This window comes from Nelumbo nucifera, chromosome 2, assembly GCF_055504915.1.
Source record: "Nelumbo nucifera cultivar China Antique chromosome 2, China Antique-T2T, whole genome shotgun sequence".
NCBI lineage: Eukaryota > Viridiplantae > Streptophyta > Magnoliopsida > Proteales > Nelumbonaceae > Nelumbo > Nelumbo nucifera.
In genome coordinates this window covers 111615063-111635887 of record NC_142650.1, presented here as the reverse complement: position 1 = coordinate 111635887, position 20825 = coordinate 111615063, and the positions used below count along the sequence as shown (strand labels likewise).

The following is a 20825-nucleotide window of genomic DNA, read 5'->3' as shown; positions in this document are numbered from 1 at the left end:
AGTCCTACTTAGGTTTGTTCGCCACCCAATCATCTGGCCAGTTGCCTTCGGCTATGTTTGGTTTCAAAGAAAATTAAGAGACAAAAAGAAGGTCCGGGGAAATCTCAAACAAAATTTGTGAAATCCCTTGACAAGTTTTCCCCAACTTTTTTATCTCTCTTATTTTCTTTCAAACCAAACACAGCTTGGTGAGTGAGAAAATTTCACTTCCAAGCCAGCATCTCATATTCCTTTCTTCATGTTTGTTAGCACAATTCCCAATGATGCCCTTTGTTACCTCTTTGCTATTCCTTTCTTGCACATTATTTTTGCTTGCATTAATACACATTTTTCCAGCATTTTCCCTGCAATAGATTTTTCTCTTTTTTATTTCTTTCGGCCCTTGCCATAGATATAGAACCATGTGGGTTTATATGAAAATCGTTGCTTTTCTGGAAGTTACGACTAACATTTATATATCTATCAATAAAATGTATATATAGAATTGTACATACAACCATGAAGTTTATAGGCAACCCAGATGAACAGCTAGTGGAATCTGTCTAAACTAAAGTTTCTTGAAGAGGTGATACATTAATCAAGTAGACTAAACCACAACCGTCGCCAGCTAGTGGGCTATGATAGCATGACCCATGGCCTAGCATGGCATGTTGGCATGCCCGAATAGCAGTCTGGTACAGTATGACACAAAAATACCCATATAGTTACTTTTGACCAAAATGTTTATTTTACAAATTTTCTTTTCATATTAATCACTACCCTAAATTCTTCTGATTTCTTTTTCGAAATTGAATTATTTTTCAAATTTATCCTTTATATCAATCACACACAAAGGTAAAGCTGCACCTGTAAATTCTTTTTCTTTTTCTCATAAAGTCTGTATTGTTTTTTCAGTAGGAACTAGTCTCAATAATAACTGCATGGTATTTTAGACATTTTCATATCTTTTGTTAGAAGATTGAAACAGAGGAGGTCTACTTGCAACTGTCATAAAGTTCAAGAGATGTGATTGAAATTACCAAACTTAAGGGGGTATTTAAGCAATGGTCAGAAACTTCAAGAAAAGTTTCAGCAATTTGCAATTATTTCAGTTCAATTAATTCATTTTTTTAGAAATTTTGGTTTTAGTTTTCAGAATTGAAACATGGTTAACCAAAATAGCCAAAAAATCAAAACGAAAATTTCATTTGTGATTATTTCGATTTTTCCTCAATTCAATTTGTTCGATTTTTCGTTTTACAATTTTGATTAAAAAAATTCTATTTATTGGTTCAATTTTAATCAATTTAATAAATCAAATACTCACTCCTGTAAATGAGTATAGCTGGTTTTGTCTACTCTTGGGACCCTCGCTAAAACATGTATAGGCAGACTCAAACCCTCCTTGTTTTTGAATGTTTTCCCTACGAACTGAATTTAGAAATAAAAATAATCTTAAAACATACTCTCTATGTGGAGAAACACGTGAAAATCCTAATTTGGTAAGATGATTTTCATTTTTTTATAAAATTTCAAACGTAGCTATGGGTTTGCTGGTCACCTTTTTTCTTTTGGCCAATCACTTCTTTGATCGATAGATGGTGAAACTAATTCAAAAGGAATCAAATAAAACTGCCTGCCATGGCCCATGGGGGACTGTGCAGGTGGGTAGGAGAAAAGTTTTGTCGACTGACCCGTTCAGACATTTAGTCGAACAGATGGGGGATCAGCTATTTTCCTCCGATTCAACCCACTTTAGAGAGGTCACCAGCTATTAACAGAAGGGCAAAATTGTTCAAAATTTTAAATAGGTTGCATAATGTCATATTTAATGGTTATTAATGTTTTATTTAGAGAGGGCATGTTTAAGTCAAATTATGAAATATGGGCGTAACACAATGAAAAGATAGATCATAAGAATTAATAAAAACACAATATAATTTTTTTTGTCTACAAATACACGAAGTGGATTTTCTCATACCTGCAACGGTTGGGAAACTGCCAATTTCATTATTACCCAGATTTAGCACTTCCAAGTTGATCAAACCAGCCAGTTCTGCACACAACACAAGTAAGTAAATGCATAGAAAGAACCACCATTTTATTAACTAGTTAATAAAAATCAAGCTAGATTTGAGAGACAAACAACCAAATATATATGCACCTTGAATATGAGTAGATTCAAATATAGCGTTATTACTGAGATTCAAAGATTTAAGGGATGATAGCATCTTCAGAGATGAAAAGACTGTATCATTAAGGGAATTCCAACTTAGATCAAGCACCTCCAAAGTGCTAGCTGTGGATCTGTTGTTGCAGATTTTCACCAATGGCTCTCCACAAAGAAGAGCATTTCCCTCGTAGCTACTTTCTCCAAACGCCCAAAACAGTCCTTTCCTTTCTGGAATTTTACCTGATAAGTTATTGTAAGCCACAGTAGTGAAATCTAACAAGGAAGTGAGTTCAGTTAGCTGTGAAGCGATGGCCCCAGTCAAATTGTTGTGGGAAAGGTCGAAGCTTTCTGTTTGCTTCAAGTTTGAAAAGGTAATTGGGATCGGCCCACTTAGATGGTTGTGTGACAGGTTCAGTGCACGAATCTCACTTAAATAACCAATTTCAGGAGGAATGTGACCTGTTAATTGGTTGCATGAGAGATCAATCCCAGCCATGAGCTCCAGAGCATCATCCTTGTAAGAGTAAGATCTGCTCTTAATTTGTTGTAAGTCCACTTGATCATGTATACTCAACAATGGAAAGGCTCCATGAAGAGTGATCATTCCAAGTTGCAATATATTTCTATACTTATATGATGTAGACATGAAAGTATCTTATGTAGTCTTCCAGAGAATATCTACCATATGTCTCATTTATCACTTCAAATGTCATGTTGCTTAAGCAATTAGGTATGGGACCAACAAGTTTATTTTGAGAAAGATCCATTATGCTTATCTTGTTTAATTGGCACAAATGGGTGGAAATATTTCCTGCTAATTGATTTCTTTCAAGGGAAGGATGCCCAGGTATGAAAACCCACCAATCCATTCAGGAATGTCACCAGTTACGTAGTTATCAGTAATGTCCAATGTGATAAAATTGATGGAAAAACTCATGCCTCTGTCATTATGCAAGGTACAATATATATACAACTCCTACGAAACCTTACGCCTAATTACAGGAAACTTCTAGCCTAATTTTATGCTAATTACATCCCAAAGAATAAGGCTAAAGATATTCACTACCCAAAAAAATACATGCTGGAATATTTACATAACAAGAATATACCTATTCAAAATTAGATCTCCCAATATTAGATCTCTCAATACTCTCCCTCAAGTTGGTGCATGAAGATTTCAAATGCCCAATTTGCCAAGAAAATATGCAAATTTTGTTTTCCAAGTGCCTTTATCAAGATGTCGGCCAACTGTTCTGTGGTTCGAACATGACAAGTAGTAATGTTGCCACGTTGTATCTCATCTCGAACAAAATGACAGTCAACCTCAATATGCTTTGTTCTCTCGTGAAACACTGGATTTGCGGCTATATGCAGAGTTGCTTGATTATCACAATATAATCGCATAGGTTCATCATGTGCCACCCCCAAAGACAATAGAAGTTTCTTCATCCACTTCAACTCACAACTTGTCGTAGCCATCGAACGATATTCTGATTCTGCAGAGGAGCGCGACACAATATGTTGTTTTTTCGTTTTCGAAGAAACAGGTGAGTGCCCAAGCAAAACAAACTAGCTAGTCAACGAGCGTTGCATTAATGGGAAACTTGCCCAATCTGAGTCGCAATAAGCATATAGATGCAGATCGCTGTCAGAACGCAAAAATATACCTTGTCCAGGATTCCCTTTCATATATCGCACCACTCACAAAGCTGCCTCCAATTGTTCTTGTCGTGGACACTGCATGAATTGAGCCAAGACATGAACACAATAACATAGTTCGGGTTGTGTGATGGTCAAGTATATCAACCGTCCCACTAATCGTCTATATTGCTCCGGATCTTCCATTAGAGCGCCCTCTGCCAATGCAAGATGATGATTCTATTCAATAGGAACAGATGTTGGTTTCGCTCCCAATAGTCCACATTCCGAAATAATGTCCAGGTTATACTTCCGTTAAGACAAAAATATACCCTCAAGTCCACGAGCTACTTCAATACCCAAGAAATATTTGAGTGAACCCAGATCTTTCATATGAAAGCACCGATTGAGATATCCCTTGAATTTCATAATGGCCACAGTGTCATTTCCCCCAACAATCAAGTCATCTACATATATCAGTACGTGCAAACGAACATTGTTTTTGAAATAGGTGAACAAGGAGTAGTCAGGATACGATTGAACAAACCCGAATTGTACCAAGGCCGCTGTTAACTTCGAGAACCAACATCTAGGAGCTTATCGTAATCCATAGAGTGATTTCTTCAATTTGCACACTTTTGATGCAGAATGCCATGAGTCTGATGCAGAAGTTTGATGCAGAATTTAAGATATGCCTGTGTTTTCTCTCGCAACATTTAAGATATGCCTGTGTTTTCTCTCCACCCGACCATCTTATTGGGGTGTCCCAACACACGAAATTTGATGCAGAATGCCATGAGTCTCAAAGTATGATTTCAAGCATTTAAATTCTGTTCCATTATCACTTCAAACAGCCCTGACTTGCTTGCTAAATTGATGCTCTGCCATGGCACAAAACCCCACACAGCACGTGAATAATCATCAACAATTGTTAAAAAATAAACGGCACCACAAGAGGTAGGCACTTTATAAGCACCCCATGTATCACAATGGATTAGAGAAAAACAATCATCAACTTTATTTCTACTTTCAGGAAAAATTTCCTGAGTTTGTTTTGCCCTGTAACAAACACCACAGGGTTCATCTCCTTTAGTTCTACTACTTATTTTTGTGCAAGTGTACATGTCTCTGTCTTGGTGGGCTGAAGTAAGATGGTATTGAGCCATTAAGATGGTTATCAGACAAATTTATAAATTGAAGCTCTTCAAGTGTGCAAAACTCGACAGGCAATGGTCCTTCAAGATGATTATTAGCCATGACAATGGCATTTAGATTTGATAAATTCTTCAACCATGCCGGTAGCCGGCCAGATATGCTGTTACGATCGATATCCAATGCAGCTAAACTAGAGTTGTTAGACAAACTATCCGAAATGCTTCCCGTAAATAAATTTCTATACAAATGTAAGATACCCAATTAGTCAGGTTAGAAACCCTTGGAAGCATTTGACCATGCAAATTATTATCTGAAAGCTTGAGGAACTGTAGAGAAGAGCACCCAATAAACAAATACTCTGGAATTTACCCAGAAAAAGAATTGGTAGGCAGATCCAAAAGCTAGTGTATATATTAAAATTAATAAATATTATAATTACCGGAATTCAGATTTTAATAAAGTCGGTTGGATCAAATCCGAATCCAATCCCCAATTATTAATCAAATGTAAATTGTAACATTCGAATTCGATCTGATTGCAAAAATATATGATCGAAATAATTGGATCGGATATCGGATTGAGGCTCGGATTTTTTGTTGTCATCATTGACAGGCCTAGTGGCCACCCCTCCACCTAGAAAAGTTTGTAGGTAAAAAACAACATAAGATAACAGACTCTTTCCTTACACATTCAAAATTAAAAATTAGGAAAAGGAATTTTATTAGCAGACAATTTTCCCAAAAGTAATATTGGAATCTTGTCTTCAAAGGATTGGTTAGGAGGGGACTGACGTTTAATCCTCTATCACTTCATTTCTTTGGATGTGTTTGCCTGTTTGATACTTTTGGCGTTTGAATTGAAGATTGAAATGCTTTAGGTTGAAACATCAATCATACATGCTAAATTGAACCTCGATCTTGTTGTGATTGTCATCCCTTTGGGACGATAATGCTAAATTGGCTTGTGTGAGATGCACTTAGTGAAGAGCAGATCTGGACTCTTTGGGATAGAGGGTATTTAAAATCCTATTAGACGATAGTGCAAATATCGCTTTGGGACTTCACTAAGTTGAGGGATAATTTGAACAGGTTGCAACTTGTTTGGCCGATTAGACGACTTGACTTGGAATAGTATGTTTTTTTTTTTCTTTATTGAATTTTTGTCTTCATACCCATAACCCACCCACGTATTAAATTTAGCTTCCTTGACTTCGGCTCAGTGGCCCCGTGCACCAAGTTTTCAAGAAAGAAAAAAAGTCATTTTGAATATAATGGAATTTGGGCCCCATGTTGGACATTGAGGTAAATTCATTTCTTAGCACAATGAAGCATCTAATACAAAGGATATTGGAGAAAATATGACACTGAAGGAAAGCCATTGTTGCTCCTTGTAGGGGTTTGCTTCAATGTTCAATTGTCATATTAGGTACCTAATTGGAATCCTTTTAGGGGGTTGCATTCCTTTAAATGTAAAAGAGGTGAAAAACAAAATTTTGGCTCTAAATTAAAGGGGCCAAGATTTTAATTGCCTTTTTGGGCTTTTATTACATTATCAAATTGGCCGGGCCTTTCTGGAATTCCACCTTGTGAAAAAATACAATAATCATTTTTCTCTTTCAATGTATGTTGGCTTTTATAATGAGTTTCCAGAGGGCTATTGCTGAGCATCTCCCTAATAATCTTTGTGAAAATGGAAGCTATATCCATAAATAAAAGTGCAAAAAAAAATAATCAGAGAGAAGTTCATTATGCTCAACTTCTCCAATTGGCACAATTGGATGGGAATTTTACCTTCAAACCGATTTTCTTTCAAGAGAAGGCTGCTCAAAGATGAAAGCCTAGCGATCCATTCTGGAATAGTACCACTTAAATAGTTATCCCTAATATCGAGAGTAACCAAGGTTGGGCTATTAGAGAAAGCACTTGTCATTGGTCCTTCAAACCCATTGGGTCCCTCTTTCTTCTTTCAAGGATAAGGTTTCATGTCCCCTCCTTTTAATTCTTAATAAAAATCTCCTCTTTCTTTTTTTTTTTTTAATGCTAGGTCAACTGTCAAGTTGTCTGGAGGGGTGATCTCTAGTCTAGTTATGGGTCCAAGATCTTTAATTAGGTGTATTGGAGAGGAGATTCAAGACGAGATTGGTTATGGAAAGAGAATTAAATATGAAGGGTTGTTTAGAACAAGAATTAGTGTTTGGATGTTCATGTTGATGAGAAGCTTCGACTATTATTTCGTGATAGGGGAAGAGTTTATTAGGAAGGTGTTTGATCAATTTAAGAGAAAACAAGTCTAGAAAGGACCTGATGCATGAGGATTGATACCGCTTGTAGGAAGAACAAACCATCGCTTTGGTGATGATGAACCTATTTTGAAAGATGATGAAGATTTGTTGGAGTGCTACAAGATTGGGGGGACTGCCCAAGAGTGGGAACTTACGAAAGTTTGAGGATTTTTGTTCGGCCAAAGGACTTAATCCAGGTAGTTTGTGTGCCAAGTGGGTCCAATGGTTGGGTTGTGCTATGAGTTTTCTATAGGACCATACCTAGTGAGGCCAGGCGTTTTTGTTGATGCTGGTTTGGATTTATAATTTCATAGTGGACCTTATCTAGTCTTTGGATTTTGGTTTGGACCATATCATATCTTCTTTTTTCTTCCTCTTCGTTTTCTTCTTCTTCTTCTTCTTCTTCTTCCTTTTTATAAAATTATTTTTCTTATTAAATAAAGAGAGAGAGAGAACAAAGTATGAAATTATAGCTCAAAGTATTCTCTAGTTGCTAGATGTTCAAGGGTGTAAGCTAGATTTTCCTTAGGCCCCATTTGCTTTTTGGTAAGTTATTTACCCAAGTAAATGCACTTACTCGGATATGTGTTTTCCAGGAAAGACTTACCTAGGTAAGTGCATTTACCCATGTTCTTTTATTTTCCATATAAATAAGACAATGACCATTTTAGCCATAAAAATCCATTATTAAAAGGGGCATTTTTGTCCCATTCAAGTGTTGACAACTTTTACTCCAGGCGGGAAAGTTAGTTACCCACCTATGAGATGGGTAACACTAACCCAGGTAAATGATACCTATGAAAATAAAATTTCCCTAGTCACCACATAAATTTGAAAAATGAACATGGGTTTCTTGGTCAATGAGAATCAAAATCCCATTGACCAACTTCTCCCCCTCTCCAAATCCAAAAAAAGATCACCCGTAGACTATGTTTGGTTTGAAGGAAAGAGTAGGGAAAGGAAGGGAAATGCAAGGAAACCTATACAAGATTTGTAAAGGTTTTCCTTCCTTTCCTTTCCTTTCCCTACTTTTTCCTTCAAACCAAACATAGCCTTAGTGTATCCCATAGATGAGTGGAAAAAGGTCGGTTAATCATTTGAACTGTTCGAACGAACCGGTAACTGGACCCTTGACCGGTTTGTTTTTAAAAACCACCGCCTAGCCTTAAAACCTAAGACCATGATAGTCCTCTTTTAATTTAAAGGCCATGTAAGCATGAACATTGGGTCTATGTGATGCAACATTATTATATAGATGGATGTGTAGTGAGATCATAAATGCAAGCTTATTGCTAAAAGATCATAAATGGATGAACAGGAAACAAAATCATACACACCCGGCTAAACTATCTATCACGAGTGAACACTCCAGTGTTTCGAATGTGATTAAAATGATTTAATCATGCACTCTCCCTCTTACTGTTATATGTCATTTGGAAGGGGATATTCTACCCACATCCCTATGAGATTCTTGTCTACAACCAAATGATGGATGCATGGGCCAGATTACAATTTCGACTATGAGATTCAGCGCTGTGCTGTAATGTCGATAAATGGATGCATGGCCGGATGCAAATTTATGTCAAAGAAGCTGACATACCTTGAATTGGAGGAGTGTCATTGAATTTATTCCAACTAGCCTCCGACAAAGTCAAAACATAGCAACACATAGCAACACGAAATAATTATAACATAATATTCAAATAGATATATAAATTCTTTTAAACCCGATCAATCTACCTAAACCCAGCCCGGCCCAACCCAAGACCGAGCCCAGCACAAGTTATGTTGGATAAAGCTCAGATTGGGCCAGGACCGACTGCGTGGTTTCCCCAAATTTTGGGTTGCATGAACCAATTCAAAGCTCTATATAAGTTCAAATTGCTCAACGTGACACCAGTAGTTGTGCTGTTGGATTATAATGTATCATAAACCAATATGTAACGACATTTTTTAACTGGTGATAATATTACCTGGACCCTCAATTTAAGCAAAAGCTGCAAAATAGCCAGGCATTTGATGGGGACGAAAGTTTTGAAAGCAGGGTTGAAATAGTGATTTCGGACCACATTATCTATATTTTTATTTCAATTTTCTGTGTCCATGTTTTGTTGGATCAACATTAGGTAATAGCTTGTTGCTGATTGAATTAGATAAAATCAAACTCGTCGCCAATAGGGGTTTATGTAGAAGACTGCCACTAAATCCAACCACACTGTTATATAAGAAGCTATAAAGCTTACAATAAAGCTGTCCACATAGAGTTGTCGAGCTGTACCCATAGAGTTAGTGAGTGATTGAGTCAGTTATTGTCGAGGTATACACATAGAGTTGATGCAGCAAAAGCTACAAGCATGAATTTGATCCAGCGGTGATTCAACTAGATTTGAGTAATTTAATACAAGTCATAGCAATTTACATACATGGTTGCCTTTGAGGGAACATGGTGTAGTGAATACCTACTTGGACTCCACACATGATTGCCATCTAAGCAACATGGTGAAGTTAAATGTTTTTGTAGATATTCCCTTTTATTAATTCCCATTAATTATTTTCTTCCTTTGTTTCTTAATTTAAGTAATTATTCTTACATTTACAAACTTTTCCTTTTTAATCCATTTTCACTAGATCTCCTTTCCTTCTCCTGCTATATTTTATTGCTTTCCACTTCTTGTTTTCCCTTTCCACTTTAGTGTTTAATCGTCTAGAAGAGTAAGGAAAACAATGAAGGAGTTGGAAGAGCACAATCAGGTTGCACTCAACTTCTTAGTTATTATTTTCTCATTTATTACATTTTGTTTAACAATATGATTGTTTGATGTAAAATCTGTGTTCACGTTGAACCATGTTTATGTAGGGGTTCCAAAATTGAGCATAATAAGGATTTCATCTAGATTATTTTGAAAAAAATAAAGATTTTCTCAGTAGAAATGAACAAAGAATTTTCTTCACAAAATGAAAAAAAAAAAAAAAAAACTCAGTTTGATTGTGGTTCATATATAGTGGGATATGTCCACTTAAATACTTGTGGGATAGGTTCAATGCACGGATTCCCTTTATGTCTCCAATTTCATACGGGAAGTGACCTATTAATTAGTTGCATGAAAGATCAATTCCAGACAAGAAAACTTCCCAATTTCTTTCATATGGTTCGTTTTCTGTTGCAAATGTTATGTTGTCGAAGCATGAACGTATCTGACCAGAAAGAATGTTGTGGGAGAAGCCCATTATGCTAAGCCTCTGCAACTTAGGAATTCTACCTTCAAATTGATTTCCTTCTAAGAGAAGGGCAAGTCCACCAATCCACTCTGGAATGGCACCAGTTAAGTGGTTATAACTAACATCCAGAGTCACCAAGGAGGAGTAATTAGAGAACGCCTTTGACATTGGTCCTTTGAGCCCATTATTTTGAAGATGTACATGCTGCAATGAACTTGGACTAAAAAAATTTGGTACTGAACCATGAATATTGTTATCCAGTAATTGAAGTTGGTCCAGTTGCCATAGTTCATGTGGGACACTGGTCCTTCAAGACAATTATTAGTCATGGCAAGAGATATAAGTCTTGATAAATTTCCCAACCATCCAGGTAGAGGACCATATATGTAGTTATGACTGACATCTAATTCTTGCAAATAATTAGAACTATTCAGCAAGCTATCAGAAAGGTTTCCCATAAAGAACTTGTTGTCTAGGTACAAAATTCGCATGTGCGTCTATGGTTTTCGAACTGCCGTTGACCTGGATGGTTGGACCGTTTTGCCTGGAAACCACCCAGAATGAAACATCGAGCTCCAACGATGTAATGTTTAGGACCTTGCCTCCACCATGGCCGTGGCTGAACAACTTAGTGAACGGAGACAGTCAGATGATGAGGGAAGCAGACCAGCCAGCCCACATACCACACATTCGAGTGGGGGAGATAGAAAACCAAGTCCCCCAAAGGAGAAGCAGCCCTTCAACCACAAACCAGTCGAGCACCACAAAGGGAAGCAACCACAAGGAAGTCAAAGCTACTACAACAATAGATATCAAGGGAGACCCAGCTGTCCTCCCACTTGCTACATTTGTGGGGAGGAGCACTTGACCAGGAATTTCCCAAAGCGAGCGAAGTTGAATGCCCTCATTGCCAAACTAAGCGATGATGAGCACAGTGATGGGGAACGGAGTGCCCAAGCGTCAAGAGTGGGCGCCCTCCAACTTTTCAATGTTATGATGAAGAAGGGGGCTACTTTGAAGCAGCCCGCCTTAGTCAAGAGAGGACTGAGGTATGTTGACATATGCCTTGGCGGGAGGCCAACTAGGGCCCTGGTTGACACAGAGGCCACTCACAATTTTATCTCCACTGTAGAGGCCAAGAGACTTAGCTTGGCCATTTCAAAAGAGCCTAACTGGCACAAAGCTGTTAACACATGTGCAAAACCCATTGAAGGCATGGCTCATCGAGTAAAACTTCGAGTTGGCACCTAGGACAATGAGATTGATCTCTCTGTCGTACCCATGGATGACTTTAATGTTGTCCTAGGCATGGAATTTTTTACATAGGCAAGAGCTGCACTAGCACCTCATCTAAACGCCTTGCTGATCATTGACGAGCCGTCACCCTGTATGATTGAAATGATTGTTTCTGTTGACACCAAGAAGAAACAAGTCTGAGCCCTTCAGCTCCAACATCCAACCCCACATCAAGAGACGTCAAAGGACTCGACAGCAGCAACCAAGGACACTACCACTAGACGCAATCGTGCCAACTCCAAGAAGACAACGCCACAGCAGCAATGGCATCTGCAGAAGCAACATCCGCACCAGAAGCCTCATGTGCCCTTAATTGATTGGCCCAACAGAAGACCCAAGGCCGTGTCCAATTTTTCCCACATCTACTACTACAACCACTAGGGAGAGCTAGTGTCACCCAAGCCATTTAGGGACCACTATAGCACCATCCCTCAGGCTAAATCCCATAGTAGCTTTATGAGTCACCCTTGGAGAAAAAATCATGGGAAGTAACACCCCAACAATCCAAAATACCATTTTGTCCCTTACCTGGCCCAAATCTTCCCTATAACCAAGCTGAATCAGCCACTAACATTACCTTGAGGCTGCCAAGAAAAGACATAGCCATAGGAGACCCCAACAGAACAAGCCAACCCAACCATACCACCAAAATATACACCTCAGCCTTGGACGACAGCCGGTTCGTGGAATAGCAGAAGAACCATCCTTCCACATCAATGACTCTAAGGGACCAGCCAAAGCCGATCTCCAAGGACAGAGATCGAACTGAGTGGGGGAGACTATCACAAGTGACTCCTTCACCGTGCCATCAAGCACCTACCTTTGTGCCATCAGAGTGCCTACAATGTGCCTTCATGGTGTCATCATGTGTGTCATGGGTGGCCTATGTATGTATCTTGTAAGGGGGGACTGCCAATAGCGTTATTGTAATTACTTAGCATGATTTTCCACTCTTTTGATGTTTTCTTTTGTCACTCCCCCAAAAGCTTAACATACTCTTTGAGGGGAGATAGGTAGTCGAGTGAACCAGTAGCGTGTAACTGTTAAGCACGAGATCCCCGCGACACTAAATTGTGTGCTTGTGAATGCCATCTATTAATGCAATACAAATAGCCTTTTGCTAATTCGTGTGCCATCTCGTTGCCTTTTTGTGTGTGTTTGCTTTGTTGCTTAGGCTTACTCGCCCCATTCGAGTGCCGCGCGAGGCCTCAATAATTAACCCCGTGACATTAGGCCAATTAAAATGTTTCTCCCATTTTTAAGTGGCGGTCTAGACCACTGGCTTAGATCCCCTTAGACTGCCGCCTTAGGTCGGTTAAAATGTTTCTTCCATGTTTAGGTGGCAGTCTGGACCGCTGGCTTAGATTCCCTTAGACCACTGCCTTAGGTCAGTTAAAATGTTTCTTCCATGTTTATGTGGCGGTCTGGACTGCCGGCTTAGCTCCCCTTAGGCTGCCGCCTTAGGTCTTTTTATATCTAAGGCAGCAGTTGTATGACAGCTGCCTTTGTTTTTTTATCTTTTATTCTTTATATCAATTTGATTTCAACATTTTTTTGGTACCTGTTTAATACAAATCTCATGGTAGATATTACATAAAAATCAATTTAAACAAAAAAATGCAAAGAAAAATAAAAAAAAAATATTTAAATTATTAATTATTATAATATCCAAAAAAATTACTTAAATACAATATCCAATTGACATATAAAAAATACAAGGAATTTAAAATCCGTGCATAAGGCCCCATGAAATCCATGTTTTGTATTCATTCTTCAAATGCTCAAGCAAAGCTTTCACACAAAGAAAATCTAATCATAAGTAATCACACAACCAAACAAAACCGATGCTATTTTCCCAGAAAACAGCCTATGTGGCAACATCAATGCCAAACAAAAAAAAATGAGCTGTTTTCTAAGAAAATGGTGCAACAGATGCTCATGCATACAACACCATTTTATCAGAAAACATCTCTGAAGAAACGGCATCGATGCCAAGCACCTACCAAAAAAACCAGCTTCAATTCCCCAACACTTCATAGCTGGCAAGACTTTTTTGGATCATTAGGTATGCAAATTAAAAATGGAATGGAAATGAGCAATGGATATAATTGATTAATATAAAGGTGAAGTAATGTTCAGAAAGGGTAATTTCAGTAGAAGAGGTAGGATTTTGTGGAATCTGACCTCTCTTGTGTTATGTTGGTTGCAAAGAAAGAATTAAGAGGAAAATTTTTGAAGAAAAATGCATGAAGAAGAAATGCTTTGAAAGAATTGAAAACACCCTGATTTGGTGGGTGAGATCTCTCAATCTGTATGTGGGATCAAATCCTTCTTGATCTCAATTTGAGGTTTAAGGGTAGTTTCGAATGTAATTGTATTTGTTCCTTTATATCATGCTTTTGTATAAGCTCTTTTGAGGGAAACAAAGGACTGGTTAAAGGTCTAGAAAGATATTTGGTTTGGAAGATTAAAATTGTGGTTTCTAATGCTTTAAGAGGAGTGATATATGGTGCTTGGACAGTCCTTTGTCAAAGCCGAATCCTACCACATACTCTGAAAAGGCATACTGTATACTATTTTTAATGGGGGTAGTTTGGGTAGTTGGTCTTGATGCAGTGATTAGGAAGCATCGGTTTTCATATATTACAATTAGTTCACCAAATCCTACAACATACACTGAAAAGGCAACTGAAAAGAAATGAGTTAATTGTAGTAGCATCAGTGCATCACCTGTGATTTTCATCTATTTCATGGCATTATCAAGGTTCTAGATGAAACCTATGTTTAAGAGGGTATCCAATATTTTCCATGTGCAAGCATGTGGCAAAAATCTGAAATAGATGGTGGGTAACTAGATGATTATTTGGATTCCCATGATCAATTCTAAAACTGAAATACTGAGGACAACCAACTCTTTCCCTTTAGAATCTTTTATATCCTCAACTTGAGGACAACCAACCCAACTCTTATCATGGACTGGTATTGATTAAAGTCTAGTTGGATTCGAAATTAGTTGTTGGTATTCTGATGGCTCTGAAAATGTTGTCACACAAAGTAGATAACCGGAAAAATATTCGATAAGTTTGGGATCAAGAGAGATTTTATGATTTTTCATTCCTCAATAAAATGTAGATGTTTGTGTAATTGTTAATTATTCAAGTATAGAAAAGACATGAAGAGACAAGAAACAGACTTGAGGGTCAGTTCCTAATGGCTGAAGTGGGTGAACTTACTAGCTTGTTGCTTTGTCCCTGAATGGATAAGCTAGTTAAGGAGTTGTTTGTTCGACTCCATCTGATGGTGCGCAATCCGGTTACTCTTATCTGGCACTCGCGTGGCTCCCGAAAGGTACCTAAGATGAGGAAGAAGAAGAATCCCCGGGGGGTTTGCCCGGCGGGAACACTTCAACGATTAAGTTTGTATTCTGTGTAAGAAGCAAGGAGAGGATAAAGGCTAAGAGTGAGATAGCGCAAGTGATCAAGAACATACCCCTGTTCTCTGAGAATAGGCTCCTTATAACAGAATTCCATTGTATCAGGCCCACTAGCCTCTGACAAGGCAGGTACAACCGCCACTGTCAACCTGCCACTGCCATTACAGGTAGGGATGAGGTGGCATGCGCAGGGTCATCATTGCAGGGTTCGCGCCTGTCAAGTGTAAGACTCCCTCTAAAGGTGGTAGGCACGACGCTCTCTAACAAGGGACATGACGGCTGTCCCAGATTTGTCGGGTACAGTTGTCGAGTAGGAGATCTTCTTGCGATATGCCAAACTACCCCTTCGCGAGTTACCTTGCGCCAGGCTATCCCGTAAGCGGCGAGCTGCCTGTGGCAAGCTATGCCGAGCTGTTTGGCCCGAAGTGTTTTCACCTCAGTGTATTTAGAGATGGATCGGTGTGTTCCTGTCTGGGAGTGGCCCGAGATCCCTTGGGAGGAGCTCGGATTCTAGGGAAGGTCAGGGGACCCCAAGCTCGGAAGCAACCCGAGGTGCCCTAGACCCGGGGAGGAGGCTATAGGCCAGGCGGCTCCCGACGAGTAGTCTATCCCGTCGAGTTGCCGGGCTGAACTCGGTGGGACCTTCCCTCCGAGTTGCGGCTGCGTGTGTTGCGCTGTCACGCTGAGTCACTATTTGAGCAAGGTTACCCCCACGTGTACCCGTGCTATGAGGTCGGGTCAAATCACCCTCCATCAATTGCCCCCCACTCCCTGTGCTGGCGGCGTTGACCCAGCGCAGGGAGGTCATGACGTGCCGGGTGGATTTGGCTTCGGTACTCATGCCACTCTGTCGTGCGCTTCGTCCAGCTGGACCAGTCCAGTGCCCGGTTTGATCAAGAGAGACCCGGGTTGCGTTCAGTTTACGCGCGGACCTCACATGGTTTGGACTTCATGAACAACAAAAACGCGCTAAACCGTTTTCGCCTCGAGGAACCCGCAGCCGTGGCTATAAATAGAGGGTGACCCTTGGCCATTTCGTTGCCACAAAGTCTTCAGTGTCAGCGTTTGAGCTCGCGCCAGAGGCTTCTTAGCTCGGGTCTTCCAGTTCGTCCCGTTTTCCCAGTCCGGTCGCGTTCCTTTGGTGAGTCTCTCGAGCTTCTTTTTTCCGTCCAATTTGTTTCCTTCCTTTCTGCCTGTTATGTCATCTAGCGTAGGTAGCCTAGCCGATGAGCCCGAGGTGGGTACCTCGGCTCACAGTGGCTCTTCGGCTACCCAGCCGCCCGATGTACGGGTAGCTTCGGGTTATCTGGCATCCACCCCCCACCGAGGTCAGTTGCCAGACCAGTTCCGGGTCATTTTTTAAAATGTTGGTCCAATCCATTTAAGTAATTATTTCTAGGTTTGGAAAGATAACATTGATATCTCTATTGGGATCGAATCAGAGAATTGTTATGAGAAAGACACAATTGAGACATATTTACACAGGGATGAGGTGGAAGAACAAGAGGCCTGTAAAGGAGTTATTCATTAGAGCTAAACTTTCTAATTTGGAATTATTCTCTAACAACCAAGTTGGAAACTGCCTTTCAAGTTCTCGTTGTCAAAGATTGAACTATCCACAAGTCGTGTTGATGGTAGAAGAAGCTTGGAATGGAACCATTTATGAATGTTAAGCTTGATAAAATGAGAGACTTCAATTGGAAACTTGGAACCTAAGTTGTAGAGTCGGTTTCTACAACTAGGTTGTTGTCTACAGAATGAAACACCTCGAGTTTGGAAATGTTAGCTAATGAACTAAATGAAAATGAACCTTGGCAATGATTATAGGAAAGAGAAGTACTCAAGTGATGTGAGATTAGGGGTGTCAAGTGGACTGACCAGTCCAATCCAATCCAATGTGAGTCTATTATAAATGGACCAGGTCCAATCCAATTCGATGAATGTTTTGGACCAATTTGGACCAGCCCAATTCAATGTTTGGACCATCCAATCTGTTCAAATTCATTTTGATTTAGATTGGGCTGAACTCAAACCCAGTCCATTGACATATATATTCTTATCTTATATCAGTGGACAAAATATTGGCTTAATCCAAATCAATTCAAAATAAATTTGTTACGGACGGACTATGTCCAATCCAATCTAATAAATATTTTGGACCAGATTGGTACAATCCAATATGTCTTATTGGTTAGTCCAATCCATCCAAATTGATTTTGGACTGGATGGGATCCAATCCAAAACAAGTCCGTTGACACCCGTAGGTGAGACTAGTAATGAACGATGTATCAATGCTTCCTTGGTATTGATTAGAAGGAAAATCCAATAGTCGAAGGGATGTCAAATTTCGCAAACATGAATATGGGAGATTACCCACAAAATCATTACCACTAAAGATCCAACAGTCCAAGGGATGTCAAAAAAGACCGCCGCCTTTAAAGCCTAGTCCAACATGGTTCAATCATTTCTAAAGCGGTGGTATATCAGAACCACTGGCTTTGAGTTAATAAAGCTGGTAGTCTGGACCACCGGCTTAGATCCCCTTAGGCCACCGCCTTAGTGTTATAAGTGAATCCTTCACCGTGCCATCAAGCACCTACCATCGTGCCATCGGAGTGCCTACAACGTGCCTTCATGGTGTCACCATGTGTGTCATGGGTGGGCTATGTAGTTATCTTGTAAGGGGGGACCGCCAATGGCGTTATTGTAATTATTTAGTATGATTTTCCACTCTTTTGATGTTTTCTTTTGTCACTCCCCCAAAAGCTTAATGTACTCTTTGAGGGGAGGTAGGTAGTCGAGTGAATCAGTAGCGTGTAAAGGTTAAGCACGAGATCCCCTCGACATTGAACTGTGTGCTTGTGCTTGCCATCTATTAATGCAATACAAATAACCTTTTGCTAATTCGTGTGCCATCTTGTTGCCTTTTCGTGTGTGTTTGCTTCGCCCCATTCGAGTGTCGCACGGGGCCTCAACGATCAACCCGTGACAAACCCGTGACAGTTGGTATCAGAACAGGAGTTCCTTCCTTGCTATTCGACCTGTGACATGAGTGACAACATGAAGCACAAGAGGAACATCATGGAGGAGATTGAGCATGGACTCTCCACATCCCATGAGCCCGACGGTGCACCCGCCGACGTCATCGACAAGGACAAGGCATCGAAGCCCAACAAACATGAGAAATCTTTCAACAAGCATGCAGCCATTGATTTGCACATGCTACGTTGTGAAGCCACCATAGGTGAGATGTGAGACTCGATTGATGAGCTACATCAAAACATGGAAGCCATGGACACCACACTAGTCGAGATGGAAGGTCGCTTGAATAGAGTCGTGGACGAGGTCCGTGACATAATCAATGGCACACTCAAGGAAATTTGTAGCATTATGCGCCAACAAGAAGTAAGCTTATCCAACTTGCAAGTTCAAGACAAGCTTGACAGTTTTCAAGCCTAGCTCGATGAGATGAAGAAAGAATGGGCAATGTGGAGAAGAACCATCTCCACATCAATGGCCGTCTATGCCCAATTAGATGAAATGAAAGCAGAGTGGGCCTCAATGAAGTCAGACTTATGTGCCTCCTCTGACATCCAAGCTCAACTAGAGGAACTCAAAGCTGAATGTGCAATCCTAAAGAGGGCCATCGCCAATCCAGCCAGCACCTCATTTGCATATACTCCCTCCCACATCAAGATTATGGAGCCAACATCCTATTCGGGTACATGCAACGCACGGGAGCTTGACAACTTCTTGTGGAAAATGGAACAGTACCTTGCTACCGCCAATGTGACCGATGAAACGACTCAGGTGCGTACTACTACTATGTATTTGACTGATGTTGCTATGTTGTGGTGGCGCAGAAGGTGTGTTGACATAGAACATGGTACGTGTGTTATTCGTACCTAGGTTGACATTAAAATGAGAGCTGAAGAGATAGTTCTACCCAGAGAACGTGGAGTACTTTGCTCATCGCAAGATGAAGACTCTCAAGCATGGCGACTCACTCCATGAATATATGCCAAAGAATTTTTAGCCATCGCATTAGAAGTCACCGATATGTCAGACAAGGACTTATTGTTCAAATTCATGGATGGCCTAAATCCTTGGGCCAAGCTCGAGCTCCAACGATGTAATGTTTAGGACCTTGCCTCCACCATGGCCGTGGCTGAACAACTTAGTGAACGGAGACAGTCAGATGATGAGGGAAGCAGACCAGCCAGCCCACATACCACACATTCGAGTGGGGGAGATAGAAAACCAAGTCCCCCAAAGGAGAAGCAGCCCTTCAACCACAAACCAGTCGAGCACCACAAAGGGAAGCAGCCACAAGGATGTCAAAGCTACTACAACAATAGATATCAAGGGAGACCCAGCTGGCCTCCCACTTGCTACATTTGTGGGGAGAAGCACTTGACCGGAAATTTCCCAAAGCGAGCGAAGTTGAATGCCCTCATTGCCAAACTAAGTGATGATGGGCACAGCGATGGGGAACGGAGTGCCCAAGCGTCAAGAGTGGGCGCCCTCCAACTTTTCAATGTTATGAGGAAGAAGGGGGCTACTTTGAAGCAGCCATTCTTAGTCAATAGAGGACTGAGGTATGTTGACATATGCCTTGGCGGGAGGTCAACAAGGGCCCTGGTTGACACAGGGGCCCCTCACAATTTTATCTCCACTGCAGAGGCCAAGAGACTTAACTTGGCCATTTCAAAAGAGCCTGGCTGGCACAAAGCTGTTAACACATGTGCAAAACCCATTGAAGGCATGGCTCGTCGAGTAAAACTTCGAGGTGGCACCTGGGACAAGGAGATTGATCTCTTCGTCGTACCCATGGATGACTTTAATGTTGTCCTTGGCATGGAATGTTTTACATAGGCAAGAGCTGCACCAACACCTCATCTAAACGCCTTGCTGATCATTGACGAGCCGTCACCCTGTATGATTGAAATGATTGTTTCAGCTGACACCAAGAAGAAACAAGTCTGAGCCCTTCAGCTCCAACATCCAACCCCACATCAAGAGACGTCAAAGGACTCGACAGCAGCAACCAAGGACACTACTAGCAGACGCGATCGTGCCAACTCCAAGAAGACAGCGCCACAGCAGCAATGGCATCGGCAGAAGCCACATCCGCACTAGAAGCCTCATATGCCCTTAATTGATTGGCCCAACAGAAGACCCAAGGCCGTCTCCAATTTTTCCCACATCTACTACTACAACCACTAGGGAGAGCTAGTGTCACCCAAGCCATTTAGGGACCACTATAGCGCCATCCCTCAGGCTAAATACCATAGTAGCTCTATGAGTCACCCTTGGGGAAAAAATCATGGGAAGTAACACCCCAACAATCCAAAATACCATTTTGACCCTTACCTGGCCCAAATCTTCCCTATAACCAAGCTGAATCAACCACTAACATTACCTTGAGGCTGCCAAAAAAGGACTTATCCATAGGAGACCCCAACTGAACAAGCCAACCCAACCATTCCACCAAAATATACACCTCAGCCTTGGACGACAGCCGGTTCGTGGAACAGTAGAAGAACCTTCCTTCCACATCAATGACTCTAAGGGACCAACCGAAGCCGATCTCCAAGGACAGAGATCGAATTGAGTGGGGGAGACTATCACAAGTGGCTCCTTCACGGTGC

General features: G+C 40.6%; 1 protein-coding gene across 1 annotated transcript in view; it reads right to left on the bottom strand.

The window, feature by feature from the left end:
• LOC148802814 (uncharacterized) overlaps positions 1–20825 on the bottom strand; it is an 87198-nt gene that overhangs the window by 47580 nt on the left and 18793 nt on the right. The window contains exons 2-8 of the mRNA XM_088897994.1: positions 16656–16753; positions 4913–5183; positions 4123–4363; positions 3820–3889; positions 2815–2977; positions 2144–2783; positions 1961–2035 (exon numbers count right to left, since the gene is read on the bottom strand). Of these exons, the coding sequence (XP_088754120.1) occupies positions 1961–2035; positions 2144–2783; positions 2815–2977; positions 3820–3889; positions 4123–4363; positions 4913–5183; positions 16656–16753 (1558 nt within the window). The remainder of the gene's footprint in view (positions 1–1960; positions 2036–2143; positions 2784–2814; positions 2978–3819; positions 3890–4122; positions 4364–4912; positions 5184–16655; positions 16754–20825) is intronic.